Consider the following 24,805-nt stretch of genomic DNA (forward strand, 5'->3'; position numbering starts at 1 on the left):
TTAAGCGTCCGACTTCAGCCAGGTCACGATCTCGCGGTCCGTGAGTTCGAGCCCCGCGTCAGGCTCTGGGCTGATGGCTCGGAGCCTGGAGCCTGCTTCCGATTCTGTGTCTCCCTCTCTCTCTGCCCCTCCCCCGTTCATGCTCTGTCTCTCTCTGTCCCAAAAATAAATAAATGTTGAAAAAAAAGATTTAAAAAAAAAAAAAAAAGCAAAAATCCTTAAAAAAAAAAAAAAAACACAGAAAACAAACAAAACATAAACGAAGACATTCTTGGCCCAGAACTTTATGCATTGGATTAAAGAAAATTACACTAGAAAATTCACAGGGTGTGTGTAGAGCAGAAGGGGTTGGCTGAAAAAAGAAGAGAAGCTGAAAAAAAAGAAATTGCTGATCAGTTTTGGAGGCATGCAAAATATCTCCACTTTGAAAAAAAATAGTATGTAACTAAACTAAAATCAAGATGAATGTTTCTGTAGGAAACGTAAGAGCAAATATATTACAGTCTCATAGGAAAACCTTTACTGCAGTACAACTTTATATGAACAGTAGTATACTAAAGCATATGTCTACTGAATGTTTGGAAGTCTCATACACAATTTAAAAAAAAAGCCTAGTTAAAAAAAAAAAGTAAATATATGGTGACTGATTTTTGCTTGTCAACTGCTTTTATTTACATCACACAAAACTATCATGCCCATGTTTTCCAAATATTGTACATGTATTCATATCGTAACATCATGTCCTTAGTTTCGTGAATCTACTCCTTACCTTTATCTTTCACTGTGTATATACAACAAATAATTAAAACTACACATATTACTAGTTTTTATTATTTTTTTTTAAATGTTTGTTTATTTTGAGAGAGAGAGAGAGACAGAGAGAGACAGAGAACGAGCAGGAGAGGGGCAGAGAGAGGGACAGAGAGAATCCCAAGCAGGCTCCAACCCAGTGAAGAGCCCAACATGGGGCTTGATCTCATGAAATACGAGATTATGACCTGAGCCGAGATTAAGTGTCAGACACTTAACTGACTAAGCCACCCAGGTGCCCCAGAAAATAATGTTGGATTTTTGAAATGTCTTACAGTATGAAGAAAATGATACATTCATATGATATATATTAGGATATTTAACCATTCATGCATTTTAAGAATAAACTCATGGGAATGCAAGCTAGTGCAGCCACTCTGGAAAACAGTATGGAGGTTCCTCAAAAAACTAAAAATAGAACTATCCTACGACCCAGCAATTGCACTACTAGGCATTTATCCACGAGATACAGGTGTGCTGTTTCGAAGGGACACGTGCACCCCCATGTTTATAGCAGCACTATCAACAACAGCCAAAGTATGGAAAGAGCCCAAATGTCCATCGATGGATGAATGGATAAAGAAGATGTGGTATATATACACAATGGAGTTATTACTCGGCAATCAAAAAGAAGGAAATCTTGGGGCGCCTGGGTGGCGCAGTCGGTTAAGCGTCCGACTTCAGCCAGGTCACGATCTCGCGGTCCGTGAGTTCGAGCCCCGCGTCGGGCTCTGGGTTGATGGCTCAGAGCCTGGAGCCTGGTTCCGATTCTGTGACTCCCTCTCTCTCTGCCCCTCCCCCGTTCATGCTCTGTCTCTCTCTGTCCCAAAAATAAATAAACGTTGAAAAAAAAAATTTAAAAAAAAAAAAAAAAAAAAAAAAAAAAAAAAGAAGGAAATCTTGCCATTTGCCACGACGTGGATGGAACTGGAGGGTGTTATGCTAAGTGAAATTAGTCAGTCAGAGAAAGACAAAAATCATATGACTTCACTCATATGAGGACTTCAAGAGACAAAACAGATGAACATAAGGGAAGGGAAACAAAAATAATATAAAAACAGGGAGGGGGACAAAACAGAAGAGACTCATAAATATGGAGAACAAACGGAGGGTTACTGGAGGGGTTGTGGGAGGGGGGATGGGCTAAATGGGTAAGAGGCACTAAGGAATCTACTCCTGAAATCATTGTTGCACTATATGCTAACTAATTTGGATGTAAATTTTAAAAAATTAAAAATAAAATTTAAAAAAAGAAGAAAGAAAGAAAGAAAAGGGAAATTTGGACACAAAGACATAGGAGAAGAAGTGCCACATGAAGGTGGAGGCAGAGATTGGAATGATGCATCTACAAGTCTAGGACCACTGAGAATTTCTGGCAACCAATGGAAGCTAGGAAAAGGCAAAGAAGAATTCTCCCCTGCAAACACATTGATTGCATTCTTTTAGCCTCAAAAACTGAGAGGTAATAAATTTCTATTGTTTTAAGCCAAAAGTAAAAAAAAAAGAATAAACCCACCATGGTCACAATTTACTCTTTTAATGTATTGCCCAATATTGATAATAAATTTATTTAGGATTTCTCAAGGAGACTGGTGTGTAATTTTCTTTTGTAAGCTATCTTTCTCAGGTTTTCTTACATATTGGTTTGAAATAAAATCTTTGGTAGCTTTAATATTCTATCTGTATTCTAGAAAAATTTTAACAGCTTCAAATAAATTTCACTTATCTATGAAAACATTAAAAGCAAGCAGAGATTTAACACACTGCGTTTCTTTCAAAGAGTTCAAGAATCTAGAGAGCCAGAATGGAATGGAATGAAAAGTCAGGAGAGAAATGGATAAATCCTTCCCCCTTAATCCCTACTCTACTGTTGATCTGTTCCCACATTAACCCCCAACAAATGGTAAAGCAAAGTTTATTTAGAGGATTACTTATTACTTCTACATCAAGAATACATGCATACATTGAAATTTACCTTTCTGTAGAAAGTATATGAATTAGCTTGAGCAAAAATTCACTGAATATCTGAGGACATGTTGAAGAAAGATGCACTTGTAATCGGGTAAGAAATTCTTGCATAGCTTGTGTAGCAGTTGGACCAACCTGAAGAGAAATTAATGCCATTGAAAACTTTTTACTGATACCATTTATAGAGTTATTCATTTAAAAAGCATCAAGCATTAAGTCAAGCACTATACTCTTTGAACTTTTCATATGAAGAACGAAATATTAACAGTGATAGCAAGAAACCAACTTGCTTAGGTTTTGATATATTTTAAACTTAAAATTATAAATCCTTTTTTTAACGTTTATTTTTGAGATAGAAAGACAGAGACCATGCATGCATGAGTGGGAGAGAGGGGGGACAAAGGATCTGAAGTGGGATCTGCACACACAGCAGCAAGCCTGACGCAGGGCTCGAGCTCATGAACCATGAGATCATGACCTAAACCAAAGTTGGACTCTCGACTGACTGAGCCACCCAGGTGCCCCCAAAACCATAAATTCTAGTATCAATAATTTTAGCATTATGGTTTAGAACTTACAGTTTAGAACAGTAGGTTTATGTAACTCAAGACAGAAAAAAATTCATCTGAATTACACAAGAAATATACCCACAATTATTCATAAAAGTACAAAGAACTTTTGCACTGGGGCGCCTGGGTGGCGCAGTCGGTTAAGCGTCCGACTTCAGCCAGGTCACGATCTCGCGGTCCGGGAGTTCAAGCCCCGCGTCAGGCTCTGGGCTGATGGCTCAGAGCCTGGAGCCAGTTTCCGATTCTGTGTCTCCCTCTCTCTCTGCCCCTCCCCTGTTCATGTTCTGTCTCTCTCTGTCCCAAAAATAAATAAATGTTGAAAAAAAATTAAAAAAAAAAAAAAAAAGAACTTTTGCACTAATTTTCACCAACCACCTTACTAAATACCTATTTCACAGAAGCACTCAAAGAGGTTAAGTGATCCACAACTGGTCATGCTTCTAATGACTAGCAGAGCAAATACGAAAGTGGATGAAAAAACCAAAATCACAAAGACTCCAAAGGTACAAACCTGTACCAATTAATAAAAAAATGCTTTCCCAAACATTGTATCTTGTCAATGAAAGAAATGATAATGAAAAACATACTAAGTAACTGAGGTATGTTTTGGAATGTTTTTTAATACTTCTCCATACAATCTTATTCAATCTCAATTTGTTATGATCACAAAAACCTTGAGGAGTTTTGGTAAAACAAAATGCAACGTAATGCTTCAAACTGTTTTAAAGTTAGATAAACTTAATTTCTAATACTAAGCACCCAAGTCACAGCATTCTTAACCAAAACTAAGATCTTGGAGGAAAGCTTGATCTTTAATAACTTATTCTGCCTTTAAAAAAAAAAACAAAAAACAAAAAACAGGAAGAAAAACCCCTATTTAATACAATGGTATTAAATCTCGCTCTACAACCAACAAGTTCTGTAATTGTGGGCAATGCAGATACTGCATTTCTTCATATATGTAAAATAATGAAGTTAGAATCAATGATCCCAGGAATCTTCACATTCCCAATTCATAAATCTCTATGTACAATAATCACTTGATAATATGCCTCTGCTCCCACCAAAACTCTGGCCCAATCTAAATATAATAGTTTTTTCTCCCTTGTTTTCATGCTTGTCTTGCTCGTTTCACTGTGTTCTACAAAACTTAAGTATGTACAGTACGAGAGTACTGACTAAATGTACCCAACAGAATTTAAAATCCAAGAAGGCAGAGAACTTGGTCTTGGTAACTACTTATAATCCCTAGTACCTAGAACAATACCTGGACCTAGCACATAGAAGCCTCGTAAAAACTTACTGAACAGGGGCACCTGGGTGGCTCTGTTGGTTAAGAGCCTGACTCTTGATTTCAGCTCAGGTCATCATCTCACAGCTTGTGAGTTCAAGCCCCACATCAGGCTCTGTGCTGACAGTATGGAGCCTGCCTAGGATTCTCTCCTTCCCTCTCTCTCTGCCTCTACCCCACTCATGCTATCTCTCTAAAAAATAAATAAACATTTTTAAAAACTTACTGAATAAATGAAACACTAGAAAGGATGGTATTATTACAGATTACACAACTAAATGAGATTTTGTCTAATGGCAAATCCAGAGAAAAATGTATAAATTTAAAAGATGATAATGTTGCATAGCCTCCACTAAAAAGATGCTATGAAAACTAAGTTTATATCATATAAAAAGAAATATAATAGGGGCGACTGGGTGTCTCAGTTAAGTGTCCAATTTTTGGTTTTGGTTCAGGTCATGATCTCACGGTCATTGAGATCAAGCCCCACATCGGGCTCTGCACTGAGCATGGAGCCTGCTTGAGAGTCTCTCTGCCACGCCCCTGCTCATGCTCTCTTTCTCTCTCTCTTTAAAAAAAAAAAAAAAAAAAAGTAGTATAATGATGTAGGAATATTTTAAAAAGCAATATATTATAACAAGAAATTAAACTGATATAAAGGAAGTTTATAATGAGACTAAAATTGTTTATAAGCCCTGAGCAATACAACCTGCTATTTTTTTAAATAACATTTAATATTATAAAAAGGTTGTTAGGTGGATTATCAATATTAGTAGTTGAGATCACTAAACATGGTACATTAGTTTTAAACAACTTTTTAAATTCCTGCGGTGCCTGGGTGGCTCAGTTAGTTAAGCATCTGACTTCGGCTCAGGTCATGATCTCATGGTTCATGAGCTTCCACTTGTCTCTCTCTCTGCCCCTTGTGGGATTCTCTCTCTCTCTCTCCCTCTCTCTATAACCCTCCTTCAGTTGTGCCCTCTCTCACTCAAAAACAAAACAAAACAAAACTTTTTTAATTCCAAGATTTCTTAAATGTTTCCATGACTTTCAGGTAAGTATTTTTTCAGGATGTTTCTTATATTAGCCCAAAATTAATGCCAAAAATACACATCTGCTTATAAATCCAGTAAAAATTCAAGTGAAAATTTACTACCTGCTGTGCTTCAGTTTCAGTATAACTATTATTATATACCATTCAAAACATTTTATTACATTGAAATATAAGACAATATCATTTAATACCTAAGCAATGTAAATTTTATTAGTTACATTAAGTTTTTCTTTACAAATATAATATATTTATTGAACTGTCTGGATCTATCACTAGTTTTGAAAAGACATCGTACCTGCGGACTGTGTTGATTTGTTCCATGTGGACTGGTGCCAGAAAGAAATTTCACTAATACATGAATCAGGTTTGGATCTGAAACCAGCAGATGAGCAGTACTCTCCTGAGTTCCAATGGCATTGCTTGAACCAGCTGTAAAACATTTTTTAAAAATGCTCTTAACAAATGGACCCTGAAAGAATGGAAATGTGGTACCTCAAATCTCTTTTAGTTTCAAGGAAAACTCACATATTCCTGGGAGTTAGTTTGATTAAAAGGGTCTGAAACTCTACTGCATTGACTGTGTTGGGCTCATTCTGTATTTTCATCTATCATGGATCTCCTCTGGCCTCTCTCTTAATCTGACTATAAAAAATAGCTGGTTTAAAGTTCATCTTATTTAGTATATAGTCAAGTGGAAAAGAAATTGGAAAAGAAATAAATAAATGCTTACTGAGCTTTTGGTGAGCCTATTCTTGGTAATTATTTCCCTCTTTCAGAAATAGGGACCTACTTTTCGGATAAATCTCAGATAAATCTATGCAAACACTATTCATTTTTGCAAGTCAGTACCACAAAGGTTGTATAATGTCCAAAGGTATACAGGTAACACACCCGTTTTCTGAATTGACTAAAACATCCTTTGAGCTGGTATCTTCAATATGAGACAGTGATACTTTTGATGCCATATTTGGAAAGTATATTTGAAATGAAAAAAAGGAATAGCGCTTTGATGCGAAACAATGATTTAAGCTGATATATTTATCAATGTGACAGAGCTTTCTATTTAGTGAAATTAACCCCACAAAGAATGGGGATGAAATTTACCCACCTCTTGTCATAATCTAGAGAGAATGAGGATTTCAATTCACAAATGGTGAGTCCTTGTTTTCTAGTCTGAACTTTCATCCCTATCTCAACAACAATCTCCAGAATGTCAGATTAAATCCAGACTTAAATGTGAAAAGTAAAACCAATATGCACTACAGAAGATAACATAGAAGGGATCTAGATGTGGAAACAAAAACCTAGCAATCTAATCATATATGCTCAGGATTATAATAATAAGTAAATCACTTTTAAGCACAAAGATCCTTTAAAAAGAATAACAAACATAAAACAGTAAATATTTGTACTCTAAAAGCAATCAGTTTTGTTTTAATAAGTAGTAAGGTTTTAGAAAGAAAAACTATGATTTGAACTTGTGATGGCAAATGAGAGTAAATTGTCAAAGTAAAGAGGCACAAAGCCTAAGATATTTAAGAATAAATTCAGAAGAGGCACAGTCAAAGAAGGAACATAATCTTCACAACTCTATCACTTCTTACAAAAATCTTGAGAATCTGATAGTAAGGATAAAAAAGTATGTGTGAGAGATTTAAAGGAATAAATCTCTAAACTTACGATTCAGCTGCATATTTGTCATGAGAGTTAGACTATGAAGCACAAGGCACCATGTCCGGAGAAGAGTGTTGGGATACCAAGCTAACACGGTGAGAAAGCTAGTTATGGACGCTATACAGAAAAGAGAAGGGGAGGACATTTTTAATTAACGATAACCACATGTTTATTAAGAATTAAAAATGAAACAGATAAATTTAAAATACGACACTATTTCTTTACATCAATTCACTACCTAGTGGCCTCAAAACATACAAATGAAAAGAGTTCCCTGTTAAATATCACTAAAGAATTAAGAAATAAAATAATGTTTTAAGGCTAAGTTTAAAGCTCTGCCCACAATCCATAAAATAACATGTTATCACTATAAACATGCTGTCCTTCTCAAACTACAGGCACTTCTACTGCAACACAGCTTTACTAAAACTCTTCACATTCTATAAGACCTAAAGCTGAAAATAACAGGGGACACTGGAAAAACAGGGATGGGGTAAAACCTCTGAAAACCAATACAACTTCACAACAAAAGCAGAAACCACAACAAAAATTAGGTCACTTGCAAGGTTAAGTGTGAAGCACTTAACGGCAGCTGGAGAAGCCAAAGAAATTATTCAAATGCACAAACATAATTCAGTGCCCACACTGTGCTCTTAAAACACCCTTGAAAAATGGCTGATTCCAGATTTCAGGCCAAAATATAAACAGACTGAAATATTTACCACACTTTAAAGGCTAACAAAAACCCAGTCACGTATTTAAAACAAAAGAAAGGAGCACCGAACTGGCCACAAATGGCAAAATTTTAGCATCAATATCCATAACAATTTTAATAGAAAAATATTTTTAAATCCCTGAACTTACACAGATATTTATTAAAGAAACTAAATAGTCATTTTAAAAATTAAGGAAGTTCTGGCATTTTCCTTGCCTCTATTATACAAACTGTACCAACAGAGGGTGAGAGAATAGCCTATGAAAGAAAATTTCTCTTTTTGTAAGTATTTCAACTAAAATGAAAAAGTGACAGAAATAGACTATCCTCATTTTGAAACCTCTAATGAATTATTAATGGCATTCAGCATCAGTGTGTTAATAATGTAAAAATAGAGGCTACCTTTGAAATTGCCTTTTAAAAAAATACTAAGCTCCAGGTCTAACTACCATTTATAGGAAATAGAGAGGACAGCATGGAGATACAATCACGAAAAATCAGGAACCTGGGAATCCTGAAAAACAACCAAACTTCTTTGACAAATGACTTTATTAAGGGGATAAAAAAAAAAAAAGATCTGGAAAGAACCGATACAGCTTAAGGATTAAAGAAATATAATTAAAACATGTGGACCTTATATGGAGTCTATTTCAAGTTTTAAAAATTTGGAACAGTTGAGACAACTAGAAATTTGAATACTAACCAGATATCTGATGATAATAATGAACAGTTATTTACTTTTTTACTCATCAACTTTGTTTATGTGTAAGGGTTTTCACAATAAAAAAGAGCACAACTTATAATTAATTATTAGTACAGTGGAAGAGATGAAAACCTCTTAATTAAAGCAGGTTGGCTCTTGCCAAGACAACGCAGATCTAAGTAGAACCGTTCAGCCAGTGGGACTAAAGACCAACCTGATAGCCATGTGAATAGAAAATGCACCCCCCTAGGAAGAAAGCACCGGAAATAGATGACCATTTACACTTTTCTTAAAATAAAACTAAATAGATTCCTGCAGCCAGAGCCAAAGACTAATTCTATTTCTATAGAAGGGTATTATTTTACTCCCATTATATCCACACTCTTGCATTTGTCCAAAACAAACACACACACACACACCCAAAAGTTAACTAATACAACTCTTAAAAAAATTTTTTAATGTTTATTTTTGAGGGAGAGAGAGAGAGACAGAGCATGAGTGGGGTAGAGGCAGACAAAGTGGGAGACACAAGGCTCTGAGCTGTCAGCACACAGCCCAACACAAGGCCTGAACTCACAAACCATGAGATTATGACCTGAGCCGAAGTCGGACGTTTAACTGACTGAGCAACCCAGGCATCCCTAACTAGCACAACTTTTTTTCTTTTTTTAAATGTAATTTATTGTCAAATTGACTAACATACAGTGTGTAAAGTGTGCTCTTGGTTTTTGGGGTAGATTCCTGTGGTTCATTGCTTATATACAACACCCAGGGCTCATCCCAACAAGTGCCCTCCTCAATGCCCATTACCCATTTTCCCCTTTCCCCCACCCTCAGTTTGTTCTCTGTATTTAAGAGTCTCTTATGGTTTGCCTACTAATACAACATCTACAGGAAATGGACAACCAACTCCAATTTATCAATTCCTATGAGGCTGATTCACCTTTTTAAGAAATACCAAGGGCACCTGGGTGGCTCAGTCAGTTAAGCTTCTGACTTTGGCTCAGGTCATGATCTCAGGGTTTGTGAGTTCGAGCCCCGCATTGGGCTCTGTGCTGACAGCTTGGAGCCTGGAGCCTGGAGCCTGCTTTGGATTCTGTGTCTCCCTCTCTCTCTGCCCGCCCCCGCTCACACTCTGTCTCTGTCTCTCAAAAATAATCATTAAGGGGCACCTGGGTGGCGCAGTCGGTTAAGCGTCCGACTTCAGCCAGGTCACGATCTCGCGGTCCGGGAGTTCGAGCCCCGCGTCGGGCTCTGGGCTGACAGCTCAGAGCCTGGAGCCTGTTTCCGATTCTGTGTCTCCCTCTCTCTCTGCCCCTCCCCCGTTCATGCTCTGTCTCTCTCTGTCCCAAAAATAAACGTTGAAAAAAAAAAATTAAAAAAATAAAATAAAAAAAATAATCATTAAAAACAAACAAAAGACATACCAGTGGTAACAGAACAGCTGAAGAATAAGACAAATATTTTAGGAAATAAAGATTAACGATCCAAGTTTTAGTTGCACATGGGCATAAGATAACACAAATCACAGAGTAAGTTTTTTGTTTTCTTCACTGCTAAGTAATGTCAGTTTATTAAAAAAAGGCTTTTTCCCAGTAAACCATTATAATCCTAATGACAAAGATTAGGTAAACATTACCCTAATCACTGCCTTTTTAGTTTATTTATAGTATGTTAATAACCATCCTTCTAATAAATCTTACCCTGATTTAATGAGATGACAGGTATTCGATTGGCATTATATAAAAAAATGTCTGCTCCATTTTCTTTGTTTCCAGATGAACTAGAATTCAGGCTCAATGTGAGCCACAACTGGAGAAGTGATTCCAACTGAAAAAGAGTGAAAATTGACAGGAGGAAAAAAAAAGTACCTATTATATAACGAAATGCTGTTTAAATAAAAACCTTATGAATGACTCCTTGTGAGTAATTAATTTTTTTATTAAGTATTTCCTCTGGCTACTTCAATTCAGTTGGCAAGCAAACACATCTCACAATTCTTGATGAAACAAAATTTAAATTAAAATTTCGTACCTAATACCTATAGTTTTCTAAATCAAAATGGATGATTCAAGTCTTTAAATATAGTTGTATGTGCAACATATAATTGGAACTAAAGTAACAAAGCTTAAAAATCATAAAACTTATAAATAACCCTATCACTGAGGAGCTGTGGTTATCAAAGGATCTCCAATACTTTTCCATCTGAGATAATTAATAAAACACCCTTTCAGGTTGAGAAAGATCTCCTCAGTTATTTTCACCTTTTACTAGGCTAGCAATACTTGTAAAAATACACCATTTCTCCTGAAGTCATACCTGGACATGATGGACTTGAAGCATGGAAAAAAGTTTGTTGAAACAAACATTTAACATTGGGACAGATGATAACTGTATAATAAGCTGGCTGGACTGGCTCGCTGCTTGTAAACCCCCTAGAAGGGAATCATCTGTTCCAGTGGGAGACTGTGATACTGAAAATTAAACACAATTATGATTTTTATATACAAAGTAGCAGGAGAAATGTTCACTAGCTATTAGTATGTACAGATAAGTGAAGCTCTTTAAAAAAATTTTTTTTAATTGCATTCCTAAGAATGGTTCATCATTATATTATTTGAAAATTTGTTTTTACAACATTACCTGAAGGTCAAAAAGACAATCACCAAAGAGAGAAGCTCCCCAATTCACAGCACTTGTCCATCAAAGGAACAAAACCTTATTACTCTCTAGCAATTTCTATTTTCAATTTTTTCCTAATTAATAAAAGAGGAAAAGGAAGAAAAAGAAGAATCTTGACTAATTCTTAAGAAAGTGATTTTAGAATAATTTAGACTCTAATCCATTGATTCTTAACCTTGATTACACATTAAAATTACCTGGGAAGCATCAAAAAATTCTGATGCCCAGGTCACACACCAAACTAATAAATGAGCATACATTCATGGGAAGTAGACAAACATATGAACTCTAAGAGAGGTTTTCCATGAAAAGTTTATTTACAAAGTTATTAAAAGGGGGACAAAGTTCTGAACAGGATAAAAATCAAAAGATAAAATATTAAGAGGAACAGATACAAATTACAAAAGCATCTTTTAACAAAATGTTTTAGATCAGAAATATTTAACAGAGAAAAGGGCTACTTAGGTCAGTACTGAGCTGTCTGTCGTCGCAGAGAGGCTGACCCAACACAAGAGATCCCTCCATTACATGAAAGATAAGGTACAATAATACTATTGTACCAATACCAAGATCACAGAACACTAGACCATTTCTTCAGTCTTTCACCTTTTTTCTATACCCCCTAAGATGAGAAATAAATGAAAATAGCAAAGTGAAAGAATTCAATTTGACATAGAAATGTTGAAAAACCCAATTTCTCTAATGCATTGTGAACTCTCCTTCATAGGGGAAGGAGAACATGATGTTCTTCCTAGGTTCTAACTAGTGTATCTACCCCTTTACTCACCACGCTCCAGAGAAGGTGAAGTAATTTACTGGAGGTGAAGGAAAATAAGAATCACCATCTCCTCAGCACAGCTCCTCAATCTTAAGTCTTTGAGAGACAAGCTGCTATCTTAACTGTGCTCACCTGACAGGAGGCAATCCACCCAAGTCTAGCACTCTACTTCAGCAAACTACAGCCGGATGATCAAAACTGGCAGGCACCTGACTGTGTAACAGTTTCTAAATCAGCCATGCCCATTTGTTTGGACGTTGTCTATGGCTACTTACTACAAAGTCACAGTTGTGTACTTACCACACACACTGTACAGCTCAGAAAGCCTAAAACATTTACTATCTGGTCCTTGATATAAAAAGTTTGCTCTCTTTTGATGCAGATAATCAGGCAGTAAATCTTCAATTCAGCAGTTCAATTAGGCCCCTATATATCTCTTCCATCCTAGTCTTTGGTAAAAGGCGAAAGATTTACACGATTTGAAGAGAAACCAGAGTACATCCATCCTAGTCTTTAAGGGTGACAAAGATGCCACTGCAGTAGTGCCCCCTTATCAATAGTTTTGTCTTCCACAGTCTCCGGTTTCTTTTAATAGCAGTCAACTGTTATCATCATATGAACAGCAGTCAACTACAGGCAGGAGGCCGGTGATCCTCTGACTGACATACAGTTAGAAGGTCAACGGTACCCTGACACTCCATCACTACACCTACGTCATTCACCCTACTGCATTACACCATGCAGGCATTTTATCATCAAAAATCACCACCACGAGAGTGAATACATATTTTGAGAGAGACCACATTCATACCTTTATTACAGTATATAATTGTTCTATTTTATTATTATTGTTAATCTCTTACTGTGCCAAATTTATAAATCAAACTTTATCACAGGTTTGTATGGAAAAAACATGGTATATATAGGGTTCAGTACTAGCTGTGGTGTCAGGCATCCACTGGGGGTCTTGTATGTCTCTTGGAAAAGGGGGGGGGGGAATTATTGTATTCAAAAACCCACTTTATAATAAATGCGGATATAATGGAAGGAACTCCCAGGCAGCTAGCTAAGCAAACAACTCTAGGAATTTCATTAACTTCACAATGCCACAATAACAAAACATCACTCAGATTTTTGGACTGAATGTAAGTGTAGTACTACATGGAGGCATTTTGTTTCCCCTCTGCTTTCCCAATTTATTAATCCTTTGTCTTTTTTCTCAACTTGCTACTAACTTAGTGAGGGAGAGGTGCTATATACTTAGCCTACTCAGATTCACACCACACGTGGAATTTAAAAATTTGTCTTCACTGAATGCACTTAAAAAATCAACCAAGAAATAAATCATTCACTGCAATATTCTAAGAATGATGATTTTCACTTACATGTAGGTGATGTATTTGTTAATGCCTGTAAAATGGAATCTGCTTCCAGGGTAGACATCATTTTCAACATAAGTTCTGCTTGTTGTTCAAGTCCAACTTCTAGGCGAGCATCTAGGGCTACGAAGAGCAGTTAAAAGAAAAAAAGGCTATTTGATAATTATTACTCATGTCCTACTTTCTACACTAAAATGTTGACATCCAAATGCAGAATAGGGTGAAGAATGTGTCCTCATGGAGAACAACCTGTCAGGACTATCAGGTATGTCAGGGAGTATGCAGGTAACAAAATCTGTGCAAAGGAGGCCAGAGATGGGAGACTAGTTATATAAAGAGAAGTGGATCAAATAAATTAAGTGATGATAATGGAAACAAGTAAGGTAAGGATAATGAGAACCAGGTTCCTCATTGTCAGAGAATACAGATACAAAAATGGAAGGGAGGAAGTTAAAATGAAGCCTGTGGAATATTACACTGTACATTAACTTAAATTTTTTTAACTTATTTAAATTTTTTAAATTTATTAAAAAAATAGTATTTTTTAAAATACTACAGCCAGATATGTATATTAGAAATATAGACACAAATGTGTGTAAACACACACACACACACACACACACACACACACACACCCTGTCCACCAAGAGGACACAGAAACAGTCACCGAAATTGTAGTTAAGTATATCTAGCACCCAAATCTTGGTTTCCTAATCACATTCTTCCACTAAAATGTTTTGAAATACCCTTTTTGCTCAAGTAGTTAATCCCCAGTCTAGGGAAGAAAAAGGAAATGATAAGCCTGGGGCACCTTGTGCCAGAAAACAAGGAAACCCACAGAAAGATGAGAAAGTATCAAAAAGACAGATAAGCTTAAGAAAGATCCCACTTAAGAAAATCTGGGACAATGTGAACATCAAAATAAATAATGAAGACACCGTGAATATACTTAGTGCCACAAAACTGTATACTTAAAAGTGGGTAAAATGGGAGGTGCCTGGGTGGCTCAGTCGGTTAAGTGTTTGACTTCAGCTCAGGTCATAATCTCCTGGCCCATGGGTTTGAGCCCCGCATGGACTCTATGCTGACAGCTCAGAGCCTGGAGCCTGCTTGGGATTCTGTGTCTGCCTCTCCCCCTGCCCCTCCCCCACTCATGCTCTGTTTCGCTCTCAAAAATAAATAAACATTAAAAAAAGTTTTTAAAAATGGTTTAAAATGGTAAGTTTTATGTTATTCACATTTTGCCTTAATAAAAACTAAGCAACAAATATACAAATAATAATTATGACCCAGTGAATAAAACAGAAAACCATAAATCTACTTAAAAATAAAACTAATTTTTAAGAATAGTTTCGAAGCACCACTTTCCCACACCCACAAAAATTTATTTGGCAAGGGACAAAGAACAACTTTATAAGGGAGAAGACTGACAGATAATCTCCTTAAATCAAGTAATTAAACTTCAAATCACCAGTCATGGAACAAATTAAAATCGTAAGCCAACTAACAGAATACATAAGAAAATCTATGCATTATACCAGTGATACTTCTGGCAACGATGCATGACCATAATATAATCATGAGGAAATAACACACACACCCAAGTTTTGAAGAACATTTTACAAAATAACCGGCTTGTAATCTTCAAAAGCATTAAGGTCATGGAAGTGAACTCTGATGAACTGTGGCAGGCTGTGGGGCGCTTGGGTGGCTCAGTCAGATAAGGATCTGACTCTTGGTTTCAGCTCAGGTCTGATCTTGCAGTTGTGAGATCAAATCTCACGTCTGGCTCTATGCTGACATTGCAGAGCCTACTTAAGATTGTCTCTTTCCCTCTCTCTCTGCCTCTCCACTGCTCGCTCTCCCTCTCTCTCAAAATTAAATAAATAAATAGATAAATAAATAAATGTAAAAAAAAAAAAGAGCTATGGCAGGCTGAATGAGACTGAAGAGGTATGAAAACTAAATACAAGGCATCTTTTTGCTTTGGATTCTTTAGCATAAAGGATGTTATTTAAACACAAATGCTGAACTGGAATGGGATATGAATGTTAGTACTAATGTTAGTTTCCTAATTTTGATGAAATGTGCTTCCTGATTGCTCTTGTAAAAAAATGCCCCGATTTGTAAAACAAATAAAATAAAAATATTTAAGCCTAGCAACTTACTCCCAAATGGTTCAGGATAGCAAATATTCTTTGTATCAAACTTCAACATTTCAGCAAACATATGGTTGTTTCAAAATTTAACCAAAGATTTTATTAAAAACAAAAACTCTGATATATTCTACATGACTAGAAAAGTGCAAAAATAATATTCAGTGTGGTTTCATCTGTTTACAAACAAAATACGAGTTTATTACGGGTAAAAAATAAATACATTAAAGCACAATCAATTTAAAGTCCCTGTCAATCCCACACAACTCACAAATATATTTTGTGAGGTGTTATTCTGAGAAACAAAATGCCCCATAAACAGAAGCTCCTCCAAACGGACACGGAAACACACATCCATGTCACTCTGATGGCACATGTGGGAAACCAAACCCTCAGAGCACACACTCAGCCTCGTTTTCTCATATGCCAAAGCATACATGAAATCAGGACTTGTTTTAAGAATACCACATGACTTAGAATATAATACCCACTTACCCTGAGATACTGAAACACTAACTGTCTGTGATCCATTCTTCTCTGTGCTTGCAGGTGGCTTTGCTACAGGAATCCCAAGACCTCCAATGTAAGGGTTGTAATTGTAGGTGCCATAATCAGCACCCCAGTAGTCATACCATGTACTGCTTATTGGCTTAAAAGAGTGGGAAAAATAAAACTGTGGTTTATTTTTACCTCTTCACTAAGAGTGACATTATTTACACTATCTAAATTCAAACAGGGTTACAAAATAAACATGCTCCCCCCCTTTAAATCCCCAAAACATACTTCTAATTTTAATGATCTATAGGAACAGTTCAGTAATTTTCTCTTGATTTGATACCAAAATCTAGAAGTACCTTATTTATTTAGAATCTGAGAGAGGGGTACCTGGGTGGCTCAGTAGGTTAAGCATCTGACTCTTGATCTCAGCTCATGTGAGGATCTCACAGTTCTTGAGATTGAGCCCCATATGGAGCTCTGTGCTGACAGTGCGGAGCCTGCCTGGAATTCTTTCTCTCTATCCGTACCCCACTTGTGCTTACTCTCTCTCTCTCTCACACACACACACACACAAAATAAATAAACTTAGAATCTGAGAGATTCTATTAGAATCTGAGAGATAATTAGCATCCTTAAAGAAAAATCTCGGGGCACCTGGGTGGCTCAGTCAGTTAAGCATCCGACTTCAGCTCAGGTCATGATCTCATGGTTCATGAGTTAGAGCCCCGCATCAGGCTCCTGACAGTGTGGAGCCTGCTTAGGATTCTCTCCCTCACCCACTCTCTCTGCCCCTTCCTGACTCATACTCTACCTCAAAATAACTAAAACTTAAAAAAAAAAAAAAATTCTCTTATACATAAATAGAAGCAATATAAAGTATTAGAGGTATATCTCCTTTAGAAAAACTTGAGGCTAACACAGAAGTAGAACTTGCAATACACTGGCCTTGCCTAAAATTGAGTAATCCATAACTAAACTTCCCCAAGCCTATTAGTGGCTCTTACTAATACATATGACAATAATAGTGGCTATATTAATAAAAGGGTATGTGTTCCTTATACTACTCCATCTATATTATAAAAAAAACTACTATAAGATCTATTGCAAGTTAATGAATTTTGAGAACAATGAATAATGAATTACATTTAGTGATAAACAGGTATACTTTCCTGTTTTAAGTGATTAATAAGCCAAAAGTATAAAATGAAATATTTAAATTGCGAAGAATAGTATATCATACCTTAAAAACTTTGGCTGCAAGAGGATCTTTTTCCAAATCAATATCTAAAGGATCAATGTCAACTTCCATTAGATCTTGAAGTAACTCAAGATCAATTTCTTTATCTTTTTCCAAAGAAGAAAGAGGAGGTGCACCTTCAAACAATTGAAAACGATTATGCTGATGATGTATGTAACATAAAATTTAACTAATATGTTGATTTTAATTTCAGAAAAAATTACTTCACTTGTATGTAACATGTTTCCACTGACATAAACATCTCTAAATTTTTATACTTGACAATTAAACACTATTAATTATGAAAAATGTATCCATCTATAAACATACAATTAAAAACATGATGCAGAGGTGCCTGGGTGGCTCAGTCAAGAGTCCCACTTTTGATTTTGGCTCAGATCATGATCTCACAGTTGTGAGATCGAGCCCTGTGTCAGGCCCCATGCTGGGTCTGGAGCCTGCTTAAGATTGTCTTTCCCTCTCCCCTGCTTGCACTTTCTCTGTCCGTCTCTCAAAACAAAAAACAAAAAACAAAAAACAAAAAACAAAAAACAACCCCAAAACAACAACAAAAACCCCAAAACACAAGGTGGTAATATGTGACTTCCTAGCAATTAGCCCGTATTGAATCATGCTGGACAAAACTTTGTTACTGAAAACAATCATTAACCATTTCTAGAATGAGTATTACTCATTTTATTACCTCCAGTAGATAATTCATTATGTTACATCCACTATTTTAGGAAATGATGCCCAGTATTAAAGTGAAAAGCAAAGATTTAAGTTGTAAGACTACTTTCACTTTTTTTTTTTTGCCTTTGATCTTTATTCAAAATTAGCTATCCAAAATGATTTGACATCTATGGAATAAGAAAATTTAAGTTTTTATGAAGCAGGCGTCTTTTCTTCTGTGGTGGATTTCTCCTCTGCAGGCTGCTTCTCAGCAGCTGATTTCTTGGTAGCTGCAGCCGGTTTTCCTGCCAAAGGTTTCTTCTGCTTCTTCACACCAATAGCCCTTTTTTCCTTTCTTCCCTCCCAGAGGCCTCTTGCCTGGAACCCCCTTCTCATCTGATTTGGCTTCCAAAGCTGCTGCTGCCTTATTCATTCGAAGTTTGTGATTCTTGGCCTGGCAAAGAATGGTGTCCCGGCACATGGTCTGTGTATGCGGGTTTAGCTTCAACACGATTCTCAGGTTTTGCAGTGGATTCTTCTTCAGGACTCTGCAATGACTCCTGTTGTGTGGTACTTGGAGGCCTCTGTGGATCTCTGGGCTCTTCAGATTCTGCTAAGATGTGTATTAAGCATCTTGTGCATGGGAAGGTTGTAGTTGCTCTTGAGGGAGGCAGCCTTATGCCAAGTGCCATACAGCTCATCTAACTTGCAGAAGACGCTGTCAGTCCAAATATGCAGAAATGTCCTCCATGCCCACCAGGGGCAAGTTTCAAGATGTTCAGTTTGCTTACATTAAGTAAAGTAATTCCAGGGGCATTTCTGAAGGCCTTTATGATACCACTGTCCTCATTACAGATAATGCAGGGTCCCCTACACTGGATACAATGACAATTTCTCATTGTGTCCTTCCCAGCTCTCATTTGCTGAGAGGCATAACCTTTCTGATATCATTCTAGGCTTTAAATATTTTAAGAAGCAAAACAGCCTCTCTGGTCGTCTTGTAGCCTTGAACTTTATCTTCAACCACCAAAGGAAGTTCGGGAACTTCCTCAATACGATGATGTATAGACATGACCAGCGCTGGCAGGCCTGAGGCAGCCAGGGCAGAGCAGATGGCCTGTCGCTTCTGTGCTATGTTCACTCTGCACCAAGGGTGCCACATTTTGTTTGGTACAAACATGCAGGCCAAATATGCAAGACATATATTTCCAGAAGCACCCTGGCCAGAACAGTGAGTCCCACCATCTCGAACTCTGGGAATTTGAGCCACAGCTCTGCCAGTACCCCAAAACTCAGGACGGGTGGTGACGACCTGCTAAATCACCAACAGCTTAGGGCTATATGTTGTTTCTGCAAAAGCTGGTGTGAACAAAGTTCATGGTATCAGGTCAAATGAAAGCCCTGAACACAGCAGGCAAAGTAACATTTTTGTATACTGGAATCAGTGGACAAGTACACACCATCACAGGGAGAGGAGAGGGCCATGCTCCTCTCAATCCAGCAGCTCCTACAGGAAAAGCTGCTATTCACCTTACTTTTCTACTTTGAATCAGAAATATTAGGCTCTTAGATGTCTCAAAATTCCTAACTAGCCTGCTATGCCTTACAATAAACCTTACTTTCCCATCCTTCTCACACTCTTATTCAACATTTTTTTTTTTAACGTTTATTTATTTTTGAGACAGAGAGAGAGACAGAGCATGAATGGGGGAGGGTCAGAGAGAGGGAGACACAGAATCTGAAACAGGCACCAGGCTCCGAGCTGTCAGCACAGAGCCTGACGCGGGGCTCGAACTCACGGACCGCGAGATCATGACCTGAGCCGAAGTCGGCCGCCCAACCGACTGAGCCACCCAGGCGCCCCTCAACATTTATTTAAAGAATGCCTACCACATGCCAGCCTGTTCTAGGGTTTAAGTATGTGAAGACAGATATCTGCTCTCCAATACATCAATCGAAGTTCGAAAGTGAGGACACACTGCAGAAATTTAATCAACTACAGCATGATGAGTGCTACCAGAGACCATCTAGAGTGGAAAGCAGCAGCAAAGACAGAGTCCCCAACGCTGCTGCTGCTGCTGCCGCTGCTGCTGGATAAAGCTTTTCAGAGGAGGACAAGGTTTATGTGAATCTTAGATCAAGAGTCCATCCTGAAAAAACAGGAGGAAGTCTATTCCAGACACAAGGATTATCAGGTAAAAAGGATAAAATTATTACAACACCTAAGACTGAAGAATAACAAACGGCTGAAATGACCACAGCACCTGTAGCATACAGGACAATAACTAGACTCTTAAGAAGGAGCAGGGACGCCTGGGTGGCTCAGTCGGTTAAGTGTCTGACTCTTGATTTGGGCTCAGGACATGCTCTCATGGTTCATGCGATCAAGCCGCATGCCTGACAGCACAGAGCCCGCTTGGGATTCTCTCTCCCTCACTCTCTGAACCTACCCCACTTGCGTGCATGCTCTCTCTCTTTCAAAACAATAATAAACTTAAAAAAAAAAAAAAAAGAAGGAGCAAAGAATTGTACAAACTAAGATACACATACAGTTTTTAAAGCAGCAGAAAACAAAGAAAGAAGAAAAAGAATACACCAAAAAGGCTGGATCTTAAAGAGTAGTAGTCTTTAACTTTACCATCTTTACTAATACATGGTCTTTAATTGTTTTCTAGATTATATTTTCTTCAACACAGCCAAATCAGACCATCTCAAAATAACTAGGGTATTATGAAAGGATAGCATTTTATTATAATAAGCATTCATTCAGAGAATCGAAACATATTTATCATATTTAACTAATGTATCATATTTAAGGCCAAAACCCTAATACAAAAATATAAAAATTAGGGGCGCCTGGGTGGCTCAGTTGGTTAAGTGTCCGACTTCAGCTCAGGTTGTGATCCCACAGTTTGTGAGTTCAAGCCCCACATCGGGCTCTGTACTGACACCTTGGAGCCTGGAGCCTGCTTTGGATTCTGTCTCCTTCTCTCTCTGCCCCTCCCTATGTGTGTTCAGTTTCTCTGTCTCTCAAAAATAAATGTATGTATGTATGTATGTATGTATGTATGTATGTATGTATGTATAAATAAATAAATGAATAAGTAAATTCTTTGCTGCACTAAAATTCTGCATTTTGAAATATATTTTCAAGGGTGCTTGGGTGACTCAGTTGGCTAAGCGTCTGACTTCGGCTCAAATCACTATCTCACAGTTCATGAGTTCAAGTCCCATGTCAGCCTCTGTGCTGACAGCTCGGAGCCTGGAGCCTGCTTCAGATTCTGTGTCTCCCTCTTTCTCTCTCTCTCCCTGCCCCTCTCCTGCTCATACTCTGTCTCTCTCTCAAAAATAAATAAAACATTAAAAAAGAGAGAGAGAAAGAGAGCAAAGGCTACCTTCAGTAAACAAAACTTAAAGAAGGTGCAGGTACCCGTTATATCGTGTGTCAAAGGCTCATCTATAGTCTCCAGCAGCTGAACTGAAGACTGCTGCAGGGAGTCATCAGAGTCACCAGCTGCTGCAGCTACGTCATCACTCACTGCTCCTTCCTCCATGGCTTCTGCCGCTACCGGAGCCAGCAGCTCTCCTGTATGAAAGAAAAGAGCCATAACCGCTTTAATAATTTGTTAGCCAATATCCAAATCATATGAAAGCATATTTTCCTCCAGTTTAGAGAATGACAGCGTGTATGCTCAACCACCTATGAAAGACTGAGGCAAAAGATTCTTCACCTACCTGTGCAAATGCTAGGACCCACCGCTCTAACCTCAAGTGTTAAGGACAAGTAACGAGTAGAAAACACAAACTGTATAATATGACCAGGAGTTATGATAGTCCCTTTACCTATATTAACTCACTTATTCATCAAAACAACTTTATAAGGAAGGTACTCTTATTATCCTTATTTTATGGATGAAAGGAATGAGGCACAAAGAGTCCTCAAGGTCACATAAAGAACAGCAGCCCATTGCTGATAATAATAATGAAACAGACTATCTCTAATGTTCCTGTTAACATAACTCCTCCATAAAGACTTGACATTTATCACAACTGCCAACATAATTAAATACAAAAGTCATTCCAAATGGTTGCTACTGATACATTAAATAGACTTTCACACTTTGGGTTACAGTTTCTTTTAAATGTTACTTATTCAAGCCATGACCAGCTAATTTGGACATACCTTATGAAAAATAAATCCAGACAAACCTGCTAATATATCCTGTAGCATACAAGTTAAGGAATACTGAGCCCAAGCACCACCCCAAGATATATCTCCTCTATTGAAGTCAGTTCCAACCAAAAGTAATAGCAGTCTTTCCAGCTGGGGTTCATTCACAATCTCACACAGATGTATAGTTGGCCTCGTGGCATTTGCAATGCGTGCCAGAACCTGCAATATTTTATAAAGCCATACATTTTATAAAGCCATACATTTAAACATCAATTACATGTGTTTTTTCCAAAAACAAACAGCTGGAATAATAGTTGTCATTAATGACATATGCTTTCATTGTCAAAATAATTGCTTGAGATAAAATGCAAAGAACTGTATTTTCATGGATCAAATATTAAAATCTCATTAAAAATCCTGGTGGAATGGCTAAAAATAATTTTTATGAACAATGAATATGCTACAAGAAAGCCTTCAGGGCATGAAAACCCCTCATTACGATAATTTGACACTTATTTGTGTACTTACTGTTTTAATTAATAGAAAAAGGTAGGTTGAGGATAGACATACCTACCTTATAGGCATTTCAGATCGACATTAGAGTTTTAACTAGGTTAAAAATAGAAATCACATCTACTAAGAAATCTATTTTTCAATTTTTCAAGGCACAATAAAAACCTGAATTACATAAAGCAAACCAATAAAAGCACTATTATTTCTCTTAATCAAAAATCAAAGACTGCAGTCTTTCTTTTTCTTACCCTCTAAGTCTGTAATTATAAATTACACCTATCAGTTTACTTACCTTACAAACAAAAAGTAAAAGATCTGCATGACATGTAAAATCCATGGAGAGAAGAAACAGAGTAAGTTTCTGCACTACTGAAATACAACGTTCATGGGCCAGGGTAAATGGAAGTGGTTCTATCTCTGGACTTTCTTTTGTTGTTGTAACTTCTGTATCTAAATTAGAACGGGACCATTCTGCTGTCCGGCGTAACCGAATTAAATCCTTGAAGTGCTGCATAGAGAAATTTACAATATTTAAATCAGTGTTTATTAATGTTTATTTATATTTGAGAACATGTGCACATGCACAAATGAGCGGGGGAGGGGCAGAGAAAGGGGGAGACGCAGAATCTGAAACACGCTCTAGGCTCTGAGCTGTCAGCATAGAGTCCCACGCAGGGCTAGAACTCATGGATCACGAGATTATGACCTGAGCCGAAGTCAGAGGCTTAACCAACTGAGCCACCCACGTGCCCCTAAATCATTGTTTACCGAGTAAACATTCTTTCACTATAAATTTATTTATAGATGAAAATAGCCACTTCAGAAAACTTACAACTTTTAAAGAACAAAATTTTAGATAAACTGTAAGCTTCAAAAGTAATTATTACTTTCTGATTTCATACATCCAACCAATGGAATAAATAACTCCCTGCAAAATCTAGTTGTTTTTTTCTTTTAATTAAAAAAATTTTTTTTTAATTGTTTTAGGCTCCAGGCTCTGAGCTGTCAGCACAGAGCCCGATGCGGGGCTCGAACTCATGAACCTGAGATCATGACCTGAGCTGAAGTCGGACGCTTACCGACTGAGCCACCCAGGTGCCCCAAAATCTAGTTTTAACTATGTTGCTGATAAATCCTTTCCAAATCGTGACTGTTATCTCCATGTTATAACTAGACTTAACTCCTCACCCACGGGAAAAGGGAAATAAATGGAAGACTTTCATTTTCATTTCCAAAAAGTGAAATTCTACATTAAGGCTACATTGGGTCAAATCCAACATCTTGAAAAAAAATTACCAAAACACCCAAAACATAATTCAGAAAAGGTGGATGATAAACCTATTAACATAACTTCAACTATAGAGTATTAACTCAAGTTATTTCAAAATCTGATGGAATAATAACTTCATATTTAAAGAAACACAATAAACAAAATTGGCTGCTATATGTGTTATCCGCCCCCAAATTAAAAAATAAATATTAACTGGGGCACCTGGGTAGCTCAGTCAGTTAACTGTCTGATTTCGCTCAGGTCATGAACTTGCAGTGCACGGGGTCAAGCCCTACCTCAGGCTCTGTGCTGACAGCTCAGAGCCTGGAGCCTGCTTTGGATTCCATGTCTCCCTCTCTCTTGCCTCTCCACCACAGTTGCCTTGCCTCTTTCTCTCTCAAAAATAAAGTTTTTAATAAAAAAAAAAATATTAAGTTATATTTAAAATTTTTATTTACAAATCACAGGATTGACTTTCACTTAGAAAAAACACATTAAGGGGCGCCTGGGTGGCTCAGTCGGTTGGTTGGGTGTCTAACTTCGGCTCAGGTCATGATCTCATGGTCCGTGAGTTCAAGCCCCACGTTGGGCTCTGTGCTGACAGATCAGAGCCTGGAGCCTGTTTCAGATTCTGTATCTCCCTCTTTCTCTCTCCTCCCCTG

At 37.3% G+C, this 24,805-nt stretch overlaps 1 protein-coding gene and 1 pseudogene across 9 annotated transcripts in view; both read right to left on the minus strand.

Annotated features, from left to right (window-relative positions):
• The window catches only part of BIRC6 (baculoviral IAP repeat containing 6), a 226,587-nt gene that overhangs the window by 100,747 nt on the left and 101,035 nt on the right, over positions 1–24,805 (minus strand). For all 9 annotated transcript variants that reach the window (XR_007150730.1, XM_047851564.1, XM_047851566.1 and 6 more), the window contains 11 exons: positions 23,166–23,381; positions 22,396–22,579; positions 21,617–21,772; positions 17,518–17,651; positions 16,275–16,428; positions 13,630–13,746; positions 11,104–11,258; positions 10,488–10,614; positions 7,373–7,483; positions 5,988–6,121; positions 2,786–2,913 (listed from right to left, as the gene is read on the minus strand). Coding sequence is in view for 8 of the 9 variants with exons in the window: in XM_047851564.1 (XP_047707520.1) it covers positions 2,786–2,913; positions 5,988–6,121; positions 7,373–7,483; positions 10,488–10,614; positions 11,104–11,258; positions 13,630–13,746; positions 16,275–16,428; positions 17,518–17,651; positions 21,617–21,772; positions 22,396–22,579; positions 23,166–23,381 (1,616 nt within the window). In the remaining variant the exon portion in view is untranslated. The remainder of the gene's footprint in view (positions 1–2,785; positions 2,914–5,987; positions 6,122–7,372; positions 7,484–10,487; positions 10,615–11,103; positions 11,259–13,629; positions 13,747–16,274; positions 16,429–17,517; positions 17,652–21,616; positions 21,773–22,395; positions 22,580–23,165; positions 23,382–24,805) is intronic.
• On the minus strand, positions 18,337–19,794 carry LOC125161702 (60S ribosomal protein L4-like; annotated as a pseudogene).

The sequence above is a fragment of the Prionailurus viverrinus genome, chromosome A3 (assembly GCF_022837055.1).
Source record: "Prionailurus viverrinus isolate Anna chromosome A3, UM_Priviv_1.0, whole genome shotgun sequence".
NCBI lineage: Eukaryota > Metazoa > Chordata > Mammalia > Carnivora > Felidae > Prionailurus > Prionailurus viverrinus.